Raw genomic sequence first — 19,142 nt, forward strand, 5'->3', positions numbered from 1 at the left:
AGATACCGAGAAGTTGCCCAAGTTTACACAGAAGTCTCTGGCAGGGGATAGAATCCAGGTTTCCTGACCGCCAGACTACTGTCCCTTAACAGCAAGACTCTCCTATCTATTTGAGAGCATGAAGAGAGAGCAGGGATAGAGGTAAACTTGTAAGAGAAGGCTTTTTATTCTTATTCCTTGGATACTCTTTATACTTACGAGCATGATAATTTTGTTGTAAACCACCACTCAGACAGAAATCCTCAATGAGAGAGATTCTAAGCCATCTCTCATTATATTAGGCAATTTAAGGTCATTTTTAAAAGGTGATATTTTTATTTTATGAGAGAAGCTGATACAGCTACATTCGAAACAACTTGACATTCCAAAATTGTTATATCACCACGATTTCCTGCCTCAGGACTTCTTTTTGATTTGATTTGCAATTCCTGCCAGCAGGACATGTTACCTAAGCAAGGCTTATCTGTTTACATCATTTCTGCTGATGATTTTCTATTACTTAAGGATAGACTATTTCTGCCTGATAAGAGCTTCCAAGTTGTTTGTGTAAAATTTTGTATGGAGGCCAAACACCATTTTTGGACAGAGAAAAATAGGTGATTGTGTACAAAAAGGGTATAAGTGTAAATGCTGCTGCTTAGAAGGCTCCTTTGAGTATAGTTGTTTCTAGCTATTATTTTGGGTGGTTAGAAGGTTTACATATATGTAAAGTGCATAATAATATAGTTCTTTGAGGGGTGAATATCTTTCAATTCAGTAGCATTGCCAAGACCCACAACACACTGACAAGCAGAGTCTCTGTTAACAAAAGCAGGCACAGCAGCTTGCTTAGGACAGGAGGGGCAGGTGTTGCAAATCTGAGAAAAGATATTCATCATTTTAGAAGTCAGAGCAAGGAGCCTCGGGATCAAGTATTCAAGCTCTCTTTAATACTTAAAGACTGTTTTACTGATCCCTTGAGAGTATGGATTTGGGGTGAGACATTGCTTCATTATTCAGCCAAAGGAGTCAAGAGCAGAAAAAAGTTCCCTTTTAATTAGGCTTTTCTTTTACAAAGGCTCTGGAACCTTGTTGCTACTGTGCTGTGCTTTTCTCTTAGTGCAACAGTAGCATAAATAAATTGCAAAACAATATAGAGATTATTAGGAAAGACACGTTTTGTTTTATTCCATCTCCTTCCCTCTTCAGTCCCCGATCCATCTCAGAACCTTTCATATCCAGCAGACTTACAGCTCCCTTTTATTTCAGTGTAATTATTTTGGTCTAGAACATGTCTTGCTCATTTACAGCCAGAGGAAACTTCAGGAACTGGAAATGTGTAATGCTCACTGTCCGCAGCTAATCAAGGGAGGTCACCGATATTGAGTTTGTCATCCACTGAGTCTGTCGTTAATGGATGATAGGTGAGGAATCAGGGCTGTTGGTTCAAACCTCTATCGTGTCAGGATTAGAATAATCCTTTCCTGAGTAACTGGAGCGCACACAGCCCCACACTGGTTTCCTGTGTGGACCTTCAGTTGTATTCTGTAGCAATAAACCAGCAGATGTGATTCAGGAGGGGAGGGCAGGGCTGAACCAACAGGGGAATCATACCTTTCCAGCCAGTGCTAAGCAGGCTGGTAGCTTCTATTGCTAGAGATCAAATGCTTTATAAAACATACTATAGTTTTGAATAGTGGGCGGTATAGCAATGTATCTTCATGCAGTACAGATGGTCTTTCATAACTTACAAGGGACTAAATCATGTTATAAGTCAGTCTAAACAAATGATCTTTCTTTTCCTCAGAAAATGACTCAGCCAGAAAAATGCATACCTAGGCTTTCTAAAATCTAAGTTTAGGCAGGAATTTTAGAGGAAACAGGTGTTTTAGTGCCTCTGAGTTTGCATCCTGATAAGAAGTTTGCATTTAACGGCTGAACAGACCCAGGATTTTACACACTCATGCTGCAACCAGATATTTGTACAGAATGCCCTTTTGATTTCAGTGAGTAGCTTTGCACATGGAATGATAGCACAGCGTGGCCTTCGTTGGTCTCACTGTTTTTCAGACTAAGATTAGTTGCTCATCAATTATGTTTTCCAGTGAAGCAATTTATCCAGGCCTCCTCCAACTGCTTTTGAAGGTGCTTCGTTATACAGCTTCAGGCAGAGGTTGCTGAATGATGTTGGTTACTATCTAGTCTCAGAGATGGGGGAAGAAGAAATGAGGTGAGATTTTCACAAATAAAACCAATCTAACTGCTCCAATAAAGATCATCTCTCCATCTGTGAAGCAAGCCAGTAGTTTTCAGATGGCAATTTGATCCACCTGTAGATCCTCACACACAAAATGATGCTTTTCTTCCAAAAAAGAATAACGTTGAAAGTCCAAACAAACCTCTCTAGAGCATGAATTGAAATGATTTCATAACTCTTTGTTCCCTTTTTTGAAGATCTATTCATTACCAATGAAAACAAAACTATATAATAAGTCAAAAGTCTCAGAAGTTTTCCAAAGGCCCAAAATGGAAAAGTCTGAGTCTAGAAAGAAAAACACCTGACCTTCTTGCCAGTATAAACTTCACGATGAAAGTTTAAACTATGGCACCTTCTGGTCCCTCACTTCCTGCTCAAGTCTCCCTCCCTCTTCTGTCTGCTCCAGATTAATATGCATTTATTTACCGATGGCTGTGCCAGTCAGCTGTTCTACATCATGTGAAACAGAATGGGTTTTACAACACTGTTCCTCCTCCTGCCTTGGGCAGGTGCCCTGTATCATGCAACAGGCACGTACACTGAAGAGAATTGCCAAGTTTTATATTTACTTTAGGTTTTATATTAAAGTATCTCTTCTTATCACCATTATCTGGCCTCCTGTTCTTCCAGGTAGGGACATATTGTCACCACTTAATTCTTTTTAAAATGTCACATCCCACTGAGACCTCTCCATGAAGACAGTGTTCCATAAAAACTAGGCATTTGATTTAATTACACAAAGTAAATATGGCTTGGCTAATGAGCAATACACCACACTGCCGTATGAGTTCTAAGCTCTTATGTGCTAACAAAGGCAGTGGGTGGAGTGTTATGGAGTGGATGTGCCTTGGAGATGGGACGATGTTACCACATCTGTCATCAGCCACTCCTCTAGGAACAGGCCCAGAATAGTTTCCCTTTGAAGTCTGGTGCCCATTATGCACCTGACATTTCTTCTTCTCCGTGTGCAGGATGTGTTCAAGCAGGAAAGAGGGAGATTTGCAGGGATAAATAGCAGCCATTAAGAAGCAAAGTGAGTGTAAACCTAGCACATCATTCTTACTCATATATTCTTAAGCCCTCAGGCTCAGTCTTTTTATTTATTACCCTACTGTTGCATAGTGCACATAACCTGCTTTGAAACAAAGAACTGAAGGTCAAGGCACCCACCTTGGTGTTGAAAGGTGAACCATCAGTACCACCCAAGCTTCTCTGAACAGATGGTGGGACTTGGTAAACATCTTGCTCCTGCAGACCATGGCCAGTAGGTACCTGATAGATACCCTGATTCAGATGGGAAGGTGGCACCTGGTATACCGGTTCCCAAGTTGAAGCCTGTGAGCTAGGCATTTGGTAGACTTTCTGCTGGTTATAGGCATGATGCATTGATCTTGAATTGGAGGTGTCCTGGTTAGATGGACTATCCTGTACTGGGCCTATCAAAAGTTTCACCCGGTTGCCTGGAACAATGCCTTGTCGGCCATGTAAAGAGCAGAGCCACCATCCTTCCAGTCCTTCAGTGTTCTGTTCTATCACTGTCAAAATGTCTCCTTTGCGGAAGGCCAGCTCCTCTGCGCACTCTGGGACATTATCATACAAGGCTCTTGCCATAAGATTCTATAGAGAGATTTGGGGGGGAGAGGAGGGAGAAGAGAAAAATTGAACATCAATTAGAATTTCAACATCACCCATTCAGAGCTTAAAGCACATTCAGTTCTGGATGCATCTAGCTTCCTGGGAGGAATAAGAATTAATTTTAAAAAAGAAGTTAAATAATATGAGAAAGACACAACATGGAATTTCTCCCTCCAAAAAACCCAGGAAAAATGCCAAGTTTACATTACAGATAGCATTGCTGGGAAATCTCTGAGCATCAATAACAGCCAGGTAGAGACTATCAGAGTATACCAATAACAAAAAGGCTTTTCATGTATGCTATTGGCCTGAACACAGAGGAATCCAGGCATTCCTGAGTTTTACTCTCAGCTCGGACACTATTCCTCCTATTATTATGAGCAAGTCACATCACTCCTCTGCCTTAGTTCCCCAATTTGTATAATAAGGGAACAACAATACTTGCCTGCCTCACAGAGTGGTGCCGATTAACTAAGTTACAGTTAGAAAAATTCCTTGCAGGTGACTAGGACTCTAAGTGATATAATTCAGAAGATCAATCTGAGGGCCTAAGTTTGTCTGAATGATCAGGGTGATTACTCTTTACACTTAGAAGCATGAGAATTTTGTTATAAACCACCACTCACTGGTGGTTGTTCATATCCAAATCTCCCTTCCCTCATTCTTTCCATAATCTCCTTTGCCATGGAATGCTGTATAACATTTTCAGTCTTAGAGAGAGAAAATGTCCATTGATGATGATGCCCAAGAACTGCAGGGCAGGGCCCTTAGAGTATATCTTTGTTTTCCTCTGCGTTCAATGAATATACCTATTGAAAGAATGCTGTCTCATCATTATTATTAAACATTTCTATTTCCAAAGTGTCCAGAGGCCCCAGTTGAGGTTATGGAGACATTGCATTAAAGTGTCGTACAAAACCATACTCTGCTGTCTTTATCCCTAAGCCCTTCCATCTAGTTATATAACTTTATTATTACACAAACTTATCCATACATATCTAAAAATATGCTGTCGCCTTTCACAGACCAAACACGCTTTCCCCCTTGCTCTCTCTTTCTGTATGCATGTCTGTCTGTCTGGCACATTCAGTACTGAGTAGTCAGCCAATGAGGTATTCAATGGAAAGTAGGCAGGCAGTGTATACTGACATTCCTGGAACCCTCACAAAGGCCCTCAGCATTTCATTTCTTGGCTCCGCTGATGTTTCCAAGTGTGCTGGCAAGTACTACTTCACGCCTGCCTGCTTTGCAGTGAAGGCAGTTGGCAGAGACAGTTATAAACTAATTGTAAGCACTTGGGAAAAATATAAGGGGTACTGTATTTGAAGTGCTGTAGTTAAAATATTTGGATGTGGTGCACATAAGTGAAACAGTGCTAATTTATTGAAAGAAGGGATGCGGCTTGCTTCAACTGGCTCATGGATTTACCTTGCCTCATTTAAAAGGATGCTGACAAACTTTTTAATGATGATTTGATTTGCTGTGCAGTATTTTTATCCTTCCCACAGACATTTCAAAGCAATATTTTTTAACCACACTTGCCCTCTTTTTTTCATTAATCTCCTTCCTTCCCTCATGCTTCTTAGAGAATATCCAACCTTACTTGGCTTTGCTTAGCTCAGTGCTCCCCATAGCATATGAAGGACTAACTGGGGGGGTGCAGAAGACGTATACATGAAGATGGATAGGCCTCTAACACATGGCAGGCCTGAAGTGGGTGCATGTGATTTGGTTTCATTTTTCTGAACGTGAGCTCAGCTTTCAAAAGTTTGGGAACGGTTGGCTTAATTTGTCTTTCATCAGCATTATCATGGAGGTCAACATGAAATAAGGTTCAGTCTTACCTGAGTGGACAGAACAACCAGTTTAAAACTATACTGCAAGTTAAAGTTACAGCACTAGTGCCAAATTCCTCCCTGGGGTAAGTCCGTTCATATAATGAGCTTTTGATGCTGAGAGATTTCAATGGGGTTACATCAGGGAGGAATTCGGTCCCTGTTTTTACAGGGCTGTAAGATTATCCTGTAGCATGGGTAGAGTTGTCCCATCTGCCCTGTTACATCACAATCTCCGGACTATAAAGATTTTTCTGTTAAGTTGGGCCCTAAGAAGCCCAGAAGGGAAGGACTCCTGTGCAGTCTATTTAATCGGATTAATCTATTATCTATCTACATGTACTTCGAATGTGCCTTTCACTGTAGTGATTAGATATCAAGTCTCAGTCCTTTTTGGCTAGCTGTGACTGTTTAATGGCGCCTTTGAAGGTGGAGTGGTTCAAAGATAGGGAAAAAGAGGAGGAGGACTGCAGAAGGTCCACCAAAATTTCCAGAGTAAATCAAGAATAAATGACTGGCTAATCCAAGAAACCAAACATTAAAGATTTGAGAGACCCTGATATTTCTATGGAACAATATATTGGACAAAGCCTTGAGCTGTGCTAGTATTAGAGCAGATAAAAATTCCCATGTGAAAATCTTTCCAATTGCTTATTATCTTTTCCCTATGACTGCTCCGCATCCGGTCAGAAATATGTTAATGTTTTCTGGGTCTGTCTCAAGTACTGCTTCATTGGAAATACTTTCTGGCCCTCACTGTCAGTGTTAACTGAGGCACCAGCAAGTCAGTTATCTTAATTTGTTGTCAGTTATTTCACACCAATGTCCTCAAATGCTTGCAGAGATTAGCGTTTTGAAAATGGCCCTCAGCAGCACCATCAGTGCCAGGGAACAATGCAGCACGTATTCACTTGCAGGGAAATATTTTCAGCCAATGGTGAATGACCATCAGGAGTTTTTGACGTTCATCTAGTGCCTGCCTGTAAGTAGGTGGGCTCAGTAAGTAGTAACTGCATTGACTGCTCAATTGCCAGTGCAGATATTTTCCCTGTGCCATTCCCCTCCCAGAGACAGAACAAGCCTTCCAGGTCCTGATTCTCACTCAATGGGCAGTTCTTTAGTTTCCTGGAGGGAAATAAGACACCTCCCAGATGCTACATTCATTAGCATATTTGGCTGTAGAAAAAATTAAGCCACTCACACAAGTGAGTAGGCAATAACTTTTGAAAACCACAGCCCTTCCCCACACGCCAGAAGATGAAAGCTGGTTATTTATAGTTATGATGCTGTCCAAATGTTACCTTTGCTGCCCCAGGCATCAGTTACTCAGCCCTGCTCCTCATCATCACCACCCCCACACAGCAGACTACAGGGCTGTGCCATTTGTCAGTATAATACTTCCTGCCTGTCTCGTAGTCATTTCTTCTCTGAAATCTCTTCAGAAACACAGAGGAGTAAACAAGGCACGACTGAAAATACCAACCCACAAATCCCATATGACACACATTTTATTTGTATGTGCAGGGAAGGATTTTGAAATTGTTAAAACTTCCCAGGCTAAATCTTGTACTGTCTGCACATGGACGGTGCAATTAACCAACATGGATTAGTGCCGCCATTTAAATCAGAAGAAGCAAATGACATTCCCTTAGAATTTAGGAACAATTTGGAGTCCATGTTTGAGTTTAGCTGTTTGAGGAGCCTTATTTCATCTAGTCTGATTCAGTGCATGTTTTAGCCCATTGGGGACCCTAAGTTGGACTATTTCTCACCCACCCCAAAAACACAAACACACACACACACCCTACATACAAATAATTAATGGGGGAAGGGGGCCTTGAGCTGCTCGGGCCCTGAGCAATTGCTTAGTCTGTTTATGCCTAGTGCCGGCTCTGTCTCTGTCACAAGATGTATTCCAGTACTAGGCAAAGTTCTGATCTCACTCACACGATCAATATCAATCCCAATAAGGTTGGTTCCTTTCAGAACTACAGCACAAACAGACCTTTCAAGTCTTCCCTGATAGGACCCTTTGTTCTACTGTCTCTTCTCTTGGCCTCTTAGCCTACAATTCTTTACTTGCTTTTTACTTTTTAAATGAGCATATTTCAAAATATTGTAATGCTCGTAAATTGTCCATTCAATCAGCCCATGTGAATACTAACTTCTGCCAAATCACACTATGGAAACCATCTACATATCAAGCTGCAGATGTAAATTCCCATCTGAGAAGACATATCTGTGCTGGTTCTGATCGAACTAGCATGCTGAAAACAGAGCGTAGCCATGGCTGTACAAGGGGCAGGAGGGACTAGCCTCACCCAATATATACCTATCATCTTGGATGGGTGCGCACTCGGGGCAGCTGTTGTATCTACCCTCTATTTTTAGCACACTACCTTAAAGGTAGCTTGTGCAGATGTGTCTCTTTGAGGTGGAATTTTCCCTCAGGCTTGAAGTATATATATGTCCTCTATCCTTCAACATAACCCTTCAAGAAAAGAATCAGTAATGTAGAGGAGCTTATCAATGTCCCATTAAGGTCAACAAATCTGAAATCTTTTGGACCCAACCTGTCAGTTCTAGAGTTGAGAAACCCCTTTTGAAGATATTCTACTTCAAGCCCTCTCCTTTTTAAACTAAAAAGGTGTTAGCTCAAGTACCCTGTATTATTATAAAGAAAATATTGCAGAGAAAAAAGGCCTCTTTCTGGTAGCCAGGTCCCAAACTGTGTAGGGCTTTATAGATAATAAACAACACCTTAAATTCTACCTGGAAACTATTTGGAAGCCAGTGCAGATTGAACTAGTGCGATATATCTTGCGCATGAAGCAGCACTTAGTAAAGAAAGTGGCAGTCGGCTTGTTAATTTCTAAATGGTGTAAACGCATGTAGGATGCATTTCTAGCAGTTTAATCAGTAGGTATCAGAGGCATGGAAAGCTGTAAAAAGGACCAAATCCAAGAGAAAAGGTTTCACCCTTCTTCACAGATACAGCTGAAAGAACCTTCTTGCCTGCAGCTGCTACATGAACATCCAGTCAAGGATATAATATTATCTACACACTGTGAACCTAAATGATAAATGGCAGGCATACTTAGTCCATCAGGGCATTGAACCAAGAGTGGCCATTCCTTTTGGTTGCTTTCCACAGTCGACAAGCACGAGTTTTATCTGAATTAAGACTCAGCTAATTATCCCTCTTCCAAGCCTGATAGTGTTGTGGTGGGAGGGCGGGAGAAGAGTGAGGGCAGCCAGCTTCAGCAGTGTTACTAAGCATGCTCAGTCCATGTGAGCATGCTCAGTACAAGCCAACCAGCAATTCTCGGGGGTACATGAGCCCATGCTTTGTCTGTAGTTAAGTCAGCTAATTTTTCCTCATCCAAACCCCTATCTCAGCCAGACAGTATGTAAGTCTATTAACTGCACAAGTCGGATTAGAGGTGATGAAGATATGGAACCTGATGGAAGATTCCTATTGATACCAATGGGCTTTGTTTGACCAGGCCCACAGAGCTGAATATCATTAGGATACTGTAAGCAACTTAAGTCCATTCTCCCTTACTATGCCTGTTGTAGCCTCATGTGTGTCTACATAGCAATTTAGAGGGAGCCTCCGGGCCCAGGTCAGACCTGGGCTTGCACTAATGCACTAGAAACAGCTGTAAAGACAGAACTTTGAAGTTGCAGCTCAGGCTGGAGCTCAGGCTTTGATGTCCACCCACCTCCCTTAGGCTTCAGAGCCTGAGCTGCAGCTTCAAAGCACTGTCTCCACAGCTATTTTTAGAGCACTAGCACCTGAGTCTATCAACCCAGGCTGGGAGCTCTCGCTCCAAAATGCTGTGTAGACATACCCTCATTCTCATTAGCAAGCGGGGTTATTTTGGGTTTAATTTAGATTTACTCCTTGGGCAGAGATCCATGCGTCCTGGAACTAGGGGATTGAAGTGGTTTCCATCATATACAGGATTTACAGTTTGGTTCAATGGCTTTCAGCATCCCCACTATACAAATTGTTCCAGCACCTCTGCAGGGATCTTTCACTTTACTTGTCTGAAGTATCAAACACTGAATAAGTATTAATGTTACTGTCCGAAGCTTGTTACATTGCAGGCAAAGGCCCAGCAATGGCCTCTTTATATGATGAAGAGTTAAAGAGCACATTAAGGCTACTTCCTTAACAAGTGAGAAAATCAGCTCTAGGTAGCAAAGCTGATGAGAAACTTTTCTTTTGGTTTGTTTTGTCAGGGGGGAGGGGGCGGGAATTGTACAAAGGGCCCTTTATATTTCTAATACAATGTGCAGTAATTGTTAATGAAAGGCCAGGAGCTAAAATCCCACGTTTGAGATGGGTGCTCTATCAGGCAGTAGTGGAGAAGGGAATATATAAGGTGAAAGTGAGATCCGTTGCTTTAATGATACTGTAATGAAGGCACCCAAACTTGGCTCAGCTGAGGAACCCAAATGTGCTTTCAAAAATAGAGCAGATTGCAGTCGATCTTTGGTTCAAGGAGCAGGCCACTCAGATCAAGATGGTGCATCGGTTTTCTCGACGTCTTTAGTAAAGCTGAAGGCAGCTGTGGGCCGTGATGTAAAGTTGTGTAGGCCACTTACAGCTTGTAGGCTGTGCTTTGCACCCCTGCCCCCCAATGCCATAATGGTACAACAGCCAGGCCTTAACAAGTGCTCCTGGGTCCTTACAACAGATCACTGGCTGTGAAAAGCAGCTCAGCCATAGGCTATGTTCTCATCATAACATTCCAGTAACATTGTGGTAAACCCCAAAGGCCTCAGCTGGGATCCGGGTCCTATTGTGCTAGGCATTGTAGAAGCGTGATGGTCTCTGCTCCAAAGAGCTTAAACTCATCTTAACCTTGGGTGTTTAAACTTGGAGAATCACCTTTCCTGAGGCTATTAAAAAAGCAGGGATGTTAGGGAAACCTTGTCCAGTCACCAGTGGGTCAAATTCTGGGCACTGGAACAGAAAGGAATCCTGATCCTGGTGGTTGTAGCCTAGAGGTTTAGCTGGAGAATCTGCTGTAGAAGTGGCTTGGAAAAGCATGTTGGTGGCAGCTGATTAGGAGTTTTATATGAGACCTTAAATGTACACACACAATTTCTGGTTGAATGCAGATTAGAACATTGTCACTTCAAATACTGTCCATTTTTGAGATGAGTACGATTTAAAGCACTATCTGGTCAAGTGGTTTGCCCATCAACAGTGGTTTCAGGATCCCTAAATTCTATATAATTCCAAATAATCTAAGTTTAAAAAAAAGAATGATAAAATATTAAATAATCTGCAAACCAGCAGCTATTCTTGCTTAAGACACTTAGTAGAATAACATCCCAAACTGCAGACCTGGAGGAATTCCATCATTGTGAACACACATGCATTTGCCAGCAAAGACAGACTGAGAGAAGGATTTGTTGTATGCTGGACTCAGTAAAGTGTTTTCTCTTTAGAAATTTAAGGAAAAAACAAGACTATGCGGCCAGTAGTTGACATGCATGGCAAAGGCAGGTTGGAGCAGATTTAAAAAAATATTTAGGCACCTAATAGATACTTACCTGTATCTTTGGGATTTTCAAAAGAACCTAGGCATTAAAACTAACAGGAGTTAGGAGCCTGGAATCTAGAAGGATTCTGCATTTGAACAGCATTACTGTGGGACCATGTATTTTTGAAACTGCCACTAGGCACCTATCTGTTTCTTTAGACACCAAAATACCTTTAAAAATCTGGCATGCTGTCCTTTTGATTTGTTTGTTCTTCAGAGCAGGGACTGAGATGATGCTCTGACACTTCTGATGCAACAAAAAGGGAAAATGTGGCTAGTAGGGTTGTAATAGCTAAAGAGAGGAGAAGACGAGGTGAGAGGGAGAGAACTGCGGAAGGGTCAGTTCCTTCTGTTAGCATAAACAGGGAGGATGACGTAGGTAACAAGACTGTGCTGGGTGCACACAACCATTAAGCAAACACTGAGGCAAATAGTGAGATAATAAGCCACGTACTATGGATTAAGTACAATGGGCTCTTTAAAGGCAAAGTACTATGGTGCAAATGTCACAGTGCAGCGCCAACATTTAACTCCTCACCAGGCCGTGCTAATGAATGAGGAAAAAGTTTAACTGACTATGCTTTTGCCAGAGTCTCGTGCTACTGTGGCGGAAGTGTGTGAAAATATTCCTGAGCATTTACACTTATGTGTACACCTGTATGCGGGCTGACTAAGTTTTCTTTCTTTTATTATTGCCACCTGCATGCACACAGAGTTTATAATTATCTCTTTTCCTAAGCAAAGAAGGGGGAGACTTCTCATTTCTGTTATCAGAAAAGCTACCTCAAACTCCAAACAGCCCCTTTTCTGTGTTTAGACAGTTGCAGGAAAAGGGAAAGAAAACAGAAATAAAGGAATGACATGAGTGTCTACGCACAACCAGTGGCTTTCATTTGACCAGATAATTTTTAATCTCTGATAACATGATTTTATATTGATTCTCCTGGTTTTTTGGTTTGTTTGGGTTTTTTTGTCAGTATCTCTTGTTTCTGCTTTAAGTCACTAAATAAATTTCCAGGGGTCTGATGTTCGCTTCACGAACCCAGCATTTATGTTATACTGCCCCTTATACAGTGCTGTGAAGCATAATCACAGTGTCTTTGTCTCACCCCTTCTCCATCAGAGCGGGGGCGGAGGGGGCGAACCAAGTGGAAAATGCAATACTGAGTGTCCTAAAATAAACGACTTAGACACAAGCAGTGTCAGGGGCCCACTCAGAACACACCAGTAGAGAGAGACGATCATGCTGTATTGTGCCTGTTGACGAAGACCAGCTTCAGTCTCAGAGTTATCAGGCAGTTTTGCATCAGTTCTTTTTTAACTTCTGCCTCCCTGCCCATTTCCTTCGGCACTGCCCTTGGATAAAGGAGCTATTGTACTGTACTTTCAAGGAAGAAAACTATTGAAGCCCTGTAGGTAACAAGTCTGTCTGTAAGAAACTGGGTTTTATTGGGGCTATTTCTTCTGAAACACTAAAAAGAATCATTTGGATCTCATGGACTTTAAGGCCAGATGGGACCATTATGACCATCTAGTCTCAAACTGTGGGTCATGACCCCATTTTAATAGGGTCACTAGGGCTGGCATTTAGATTGCTGGGCCTGGGGCTGAAGCCAAAGCCCTAGCCTCACTGCTCAGGGCCAAAGCTGAAGCCCAAGCTGCACCACAAGGGTCTTCAGCCCAGAGCAGCAGGGCTTTGGCTTTGGCCTCCCCACCCGGGGCATTGAGGGTCAGGCGGGCTCAGGCTTCACTCCCTCCTTCTGGGGTTGTGTAGTCATTTTTGTGGTTAGAAGGGGGTCACAGTGCAATGAAGTTTGAGAACCCCTGGTCTAGTGTGACCTCCTGCACATTGCAAGCTACAGAATCTCAGCCACCCATTCCTGTACTAACCTCTGGCTGAGTTACTAGAGGGATTGGGGCTCAGTATGTGGTACAACTTGTTATGAAAAGGTGAGGTAGTGCTCGCAAGCCATGTAGGTACAGGAGACAACACTTACAGACCTGAGGTGGTTTGAGTATACTATGGTTTTCTGCCACCAATATCTCCAAGTCAGACCTTCTGGCTCAGGGAGGGTTTTCTGCTTGCCTTCCCGAGTGAGGGACAGACGGTGAGTGCAGCAATCACAGCTTTTGGTATGTATGTGTGTGCTATAGACACGCGGGCAGGCATATGGACACCTAGGTGAGTATTTACCCAGGGAAAGAATTGTAAAATGGCCTAGAGGCCAACAAAGAAGGGTTTTGTAAATGCCTTTCTGTTCCTTAGTTGGACTGGCTGCTATCCTGAGGTTAAGCTGCTGCATGGAGGAAGAGCTCCCTTGGCTCAGAGAGCTGGTAACAAAAGGGAGGGACAGTGTGCATAGGCTTCACAGCACCAGCCCACTACCCTGCTTTTCTACCTCTCTCTCTCCTTTTATGCCACAAAAACAATAAATGTGATATTTAAAAAGAGACTTCCCCCCACAATGAAGTGGTAGCAGCCAAAATAATTAGAAGTCTTGTTAGCTGAAATTAAGGCATTTTCCTACCATAGTTTGGGGGGGGTTGATTTTATTTATTTATTTTACTGCTAATGAAAGTGAGGGTCTCCTAGCATCAGCCTCAGCCAGGCCTAATAAGGGAAGGTCTTCAGTCCTAAGTACCCTGCCATTCCATTCCTGTGCATCTTTGGAGCAGTCATGCTACAGTATGCCAAGTTGTCTGGAGATTATGTGATGTGGAAAATCTTTGGTCTGCAGAGGAGAAAGACAAGTGTATTATTTCAATGTTCCACTTAGCTGTCCCAGCCCTTTGTCTTGCCTGAAGGGCCTACATTTCAGAGACTACTCTAGACTGTAGGTAATGTGTGCATTTTATGTGGTGTGTGACCAGTTGCTGAGATGGCAGGATAAAAACTGGAAACACACTCTCTTTAATGGCAATATTATGGTATATAAGAAGATGGATTACAGAGTTAGGTGTTTTTTAGGTTACCTCCTGCTTTTTTCTATTGGCATGTTGAGCCAAATTCACTGCAGGCGCAACACCCATTGACTTCAATGGGAGTGGCAGGTGGTCCGCGGATAGGATGCTCAGGCCCCAGAGGTTTCACTCTGGCACTTAAGATGTTGATGTGCTCCATGAATGGATCCCAAATCAGGATTCAAATTTAGGGTCCAATCCTGTGAGGTAACTGAGCACCCTTAACAAGGAAGGGCCTGTGTTCCAGTCCTATAATAAAAGTAACTCCATGTCAAGATAATGGGAGCTACTCCTGTCCTGCAACACACACTTCATTGGGCCCTAGGTGTGGAGGGTTGAGCTCTTTGAGGGTCTAGTAGCAAATCTGTGGCTCAGATAAATCAGATCTTGGTTGTAGTTTTCAGAGGAGGGTTTAATGCACAATGATGAAAGCCATCCACTGGGGAAAGGGAGGGAGATACTGAAAGAAGAAATAAGGAGAGTTTCAAACTGAGAATGGGAAAGCGCACTAGTGCTTCACTCTGTGTGAATAAAATACCTCATTGTTCTCTGCTGAGTTGGTACAACAGCAACATTTTTGTGTGTTTGATGTTTTCAGTGGGACAAGTGATTTAAAAAAAACCCAAAACCTCCACTTTCTTGTTAAATTGTAATGCCCTGTAAATGTAACTATATTCCTGGAAGAGCAATAAACCACATCTCTACATCATCTAAATGAACTGGAGGAGGTGGGAGTTTTTTGGTTTTGTTTTTGCTTCTCAGACTGTGATAAGGAAACTTGGGAAATCTGGCCTAAAATTTAAATGCCTAAATAAGAAGCCAAATCGTCCCTTTTAGTTTTTGCTCCGGAAGGGGTAAAAGTAACCAAAAGGCCACTAAAATGGCATCAAAGCCTGTCAGATGTGAAGGAAGGGGAGTTCAACTAACATGGAGACAGCTCTTCCTCTCACCACATAGCATGCCTTCTGCATGGATTCTATGCAATTGGGAATCTGCGGGTCATGGCTGGGTAAAAAAGTGACATAGTGAGGGTAATGCTGTTTTGTGTGTCATCAAGGAAAATAGCAATGAGTTAATGCTGACCACAATACCATTAACATCTGTGGGCTCCTGATCTGTTTTTTCAAACTCTCTTAGAGATGGGGTAGAAGCCGGGCTTAGCTGTTGATGGTATAATTCAAGATGAAACAGTGCTTGTAAATGTGTATTTCTCACCACATTTTCCTGTAGAGCTTTGGAAAATCAGCAACATTGGAGCAACATGTCCCTGCTCAGTCTGTGGGAAGGCAAACTGCAGTTCTTGTCCTGACTGCAAAACCAGGACATTTTTTGGGAAACTCCATCAACGTTAATAACTCAAAGTTTTCTACATCTCTTTTCCCTACCCGTTGTTTTTTCCCAAAGGGCGGTGATGTAGCACTATGATTTTAAAAGGGCTTTTCAAATCTGCAGTGACTGGTATGCATTCCGCAACATCAACAAAAGAACAAAAACCAAAAACAGCACCACATCAAGCAACGATACGGCATAAGTGAGCTCACTCTGACTAGATCCCACAGCAGTAAAAAATAGAAGTATGTGGAAAACGTAAATTCTTTCCCTCAGGCAGTCAATTACTTCCTTAGTTAAAGGAGACTGAATGTTGCATGTTTATGGGTAAAAGGAGTGGAGCAGAAAAACAATGTGAGAGAAGAAAAACCCAACCCTGAAATCTGGTTTAAGTTTTGAAACTTTCCACTTGCAGGCATTTGCAACAAGTCTTTTCCCAGACAGACTTACACTTTCTCTGTACAACTTGTTAGGAAAAACCATTACAACATGGTGGTCACCAAATTGGTTATAACACTCATTTTGAAGTGAAGACCAAACATTAACTGGGTGGTTCATTATGTCCAAGTCTTTAGTGCAGTTTGGAGACCTTTTTTATATTGCAAATGTGGTGTCACAAGGGTGGGAGACAATTGGGTCTTAAATGGGGTTCTCCAGCATAGTTGTACTGTAGATGAGGCCTAATATTGCTTGAACAATAAAGCACTCCGCTATTACTATGGTTGTGAGGACCATATAAATGCCTAAATAGTCAGACAGACAGAAGGCACATGCACACATAATGTGATATAAACAAAAATATAAGGAGGCCCAGCCCTTCTCTCAGTTACAACAGTACAACCTCACCAAATTCAGTAGCATAGCACCCGTATAACTGAGAGTAGAGTTAAGCTAAATTAATGAGAGACAAATTAATACAGTGCATCAGCACAAAGAAAAATCCACTAGAAGATCTCTTCTTGGCAAGTGCAATAGTACCTTAAAAATCCTAGGCAACTGATTGGTTATCACCAGCATTTTAACTCAGTGTAAACTTACTAAGAAAAGACACACAAACCCAGCTATTGCAAAATATATGTCAGACAGGCAAAGGATACATTTTGTTGTTTTAGCTTTTGGATAAAGAGTTGTGCATTGAAGGGAGGTTCTGAATTTTCATGGTCTGTTTTCCTTACTGAGCAAGATGACATTCATTGGGAAACAAGATTTATTCCCAGGCCACTTTGACATTCCCCAGGACCCATTGTCTCCACATGATTCACAGGGTTGTTCCCGCTGAAATTTCAACCTCTCAGTGAATGGGGCATGTTTAAGAAAAGGCTTCTGATGGGCTGATTGCATTCCTGTAGAGTAAATCCATTATTACTGCTTTTCCTTTTCAGGGCAGGCTAATCCAGCCTGATTATGAATGAACTAGCTTTAAAATAAATACATAAATAAAAAGGCAGGAGTGGGTTCCAATCCTAGAGAGGGGGAAAATATAGAATTTTTGTCATCCTGTACAACTGTTTCTGGGACTCTGAACTGCAGCTTTAGCTGTCCCATTTCCTGACAGATATAAGGCACACCCAAAAGTGCACTAGGGAAAAACTAACTCCTTAAAAATGAGGGTAATTTCCACTACTATTAAAGTCTAGACAAAGGGGGGAAAAAGCAAAGGACCATTTTGCAAGAGCAGCCTGCAATAGGCAGCAATATTCAAGAGTCAAATTCTTTGTTGGTGTAAATTGGCCCAACTCCATTTGACATTCACGGAGCTTCATCAATTTACACCAGAAGAGAATTTAGGCTAATATCTCTAAATGCAGCTTTAATTAGCAATAGCAGAAATTGTGCTTAAGGTATATATTACTCATGACTGTTTGCTTTGCTGTACACACACTGACGCACCAATAGTATGTCTGTGTGATAGTTCCTACTGAAGACCTAATATAAAGCATCTTGTAATCACAGAAAGATACCCATCCATCGGATAAAAATTTCAAAAGTGCCTAAGTGACTTAGGGTGAAATTTTCAAAAGTGCCTTAGTCATCCCAAGAGAAATCAATGGGATTAAATCCCTAATACTTAAATCACTTTGACAATGTGACTTAGGCTTTGGAAAAAATTACCTGGTATCAGTTTTGTTAAAGGGTTGTTTTAATGGCCCTAAACCAGTCAGTAATAGTGATATTATGGTATCATAAGATACTGTGGTTTGATTATGACACGGAAGTCACAGAAGTCATGGAGTCCATGACTTCATGACACTGGGGACCATGCCCACAGCAGCCCAGCCTCCGCAGGTGGCAGGGGACCCCTACCAGCCACTGGGCAATGGGGTCCCTGCAGCTCCCAGCCACTGCAGGGTGGGCTGGGGGCCAGGATGCTGGACCCTCCTCATTCCCCATTTTGTCAGGGATGTTTTTAGTAAAAGTCAGGGACAGGTCACAGCTTCCATGAATTTCTGTTTATTGCCCATGACCTGTCCCTGACTTTTACTAAAAATATTCATGACAAAATTGTAGCCTTAGTCAGGCTGAATGGTGAAATGTCAGGCTGGAGGGCGGTTACTAGTGGAGTTCCTCAGAGATCAGGCTTGGGACCAATCTTATTTAACATTTTCATTAATGACCTTGGCACAAAAAGTGGGAAAGTGCTAATAAAATTTGAGAATGACACACAGTTGGATGACTAGAATATCATGAAAGAAGATTTGGATGATCTTGAAAACTGGTGTGATAGAAAAGTGATTACATTTATTAGTGCAAAGTGCAAGGTCATGTACTTTGGGACTAACAACAATTTTTTTTCTATAAGCTAGGGACATAGTTAAAATAACCGATGAGGAGAAAGACCTGAGTGTATTGGTCAGTCACAGGATGACTATGAGCCACCAATATGATGGGGCCTTGAAAAAGGTTAATGCAGTCCTAGGATGCATCAGACGAGGTATTTCCAGTAGAGACAGGGAAGTGTTATTACTATTATATAAGGCACTGTGAGACCTCCTTTGGAATAGTGTCTGCAATTCTGGCCTCCCAGGTCTAAGAAATTTGAATTCAAACTGGAACAGGTGCAGAGAAGGGTTGTTAGGATGATCATATGAATGGAAAACCTACTTATGAGAGGAAACTTAAGGAGCTTGGCTTGTTTAGCCTAACCAAACAAAGGCTGAGGGGAAATATGATTGCTTTCTATAAATAAATCAGAATGATAAACACAAGGGAGGGAGAGGAGTTATTTAAGATAAAGGACAATGTTGGCACAAGAACAAATGGATATAAACTGGCCATCAACAAGTTTAGGCTTGAAATTTGATAAAAGTTTCTAACCATCAGAGGAGTGACATTCTGGAACAGCCTCCTAAGGGGAGCAGAGGAGGCAAAAAATCTATAGTTCAAGAATGAGCTTGATAGGTTTATGGAGGGGGTGGTATGATGAGGTTGCCCACAATAGCATGTGGCCCATCTGCAACTATTGTATCCAGTGGCTAGCAGTGGGACACTAAATGGGGAGGTCTCTGAGTTACAACAGTGTATTCTTTTGCAAGTGTGTGTCTGGTGGGTTTTGCCCATGCGCTCAGGGTCTAACTGATCACCATA

General features: G+C 42.0%; 1 protein-coding gene across 6 annotated transcripts in view; it reads right to left on the reverse strand.

Annotated features, from left to right (window-relative positions):
* NEDD9 (neural precursor cell expressed, developmentally down-regulated 9) overlaps positions 1-19,142 on the reverse strand; it is a 152,550-nt gene that overhangs the window by 21,266 nt on the left and 112,142 nt on the right. For 4 of the 6 annotated variants that reach the window (XM_075062843.1, XM_075062842.1, XM_075062846.1 and 1 more), the window contains exon 2: positions 3,403-3,853. In XM_075062843.1, the coding sequence (XP_074918944.1) occupies positions 3,403-3,853 (451 nt within the window). The remainder of the gene's footprint in view (positions 1-3,402; positions 3,854-19,142) is intronic. The other 2 variants (XM_075062844.1, XM_032793273.2) reach the window with 1 other exon arrangement.

This window comes from Chelonoidis abingdonii, chromosome 2 (genome assembly GCF_003597395.2).
Source record: "Chelonoidis abingdonii isolate Lonesome George chromosome 2, CheloAbing_2.0, whole genome shotgun sequence".
NCBI lineage: Eukaryota > Metazoa > Chordata > Testudines > Testudinidae > Chelonoidis > Chelonoidis abingdonii.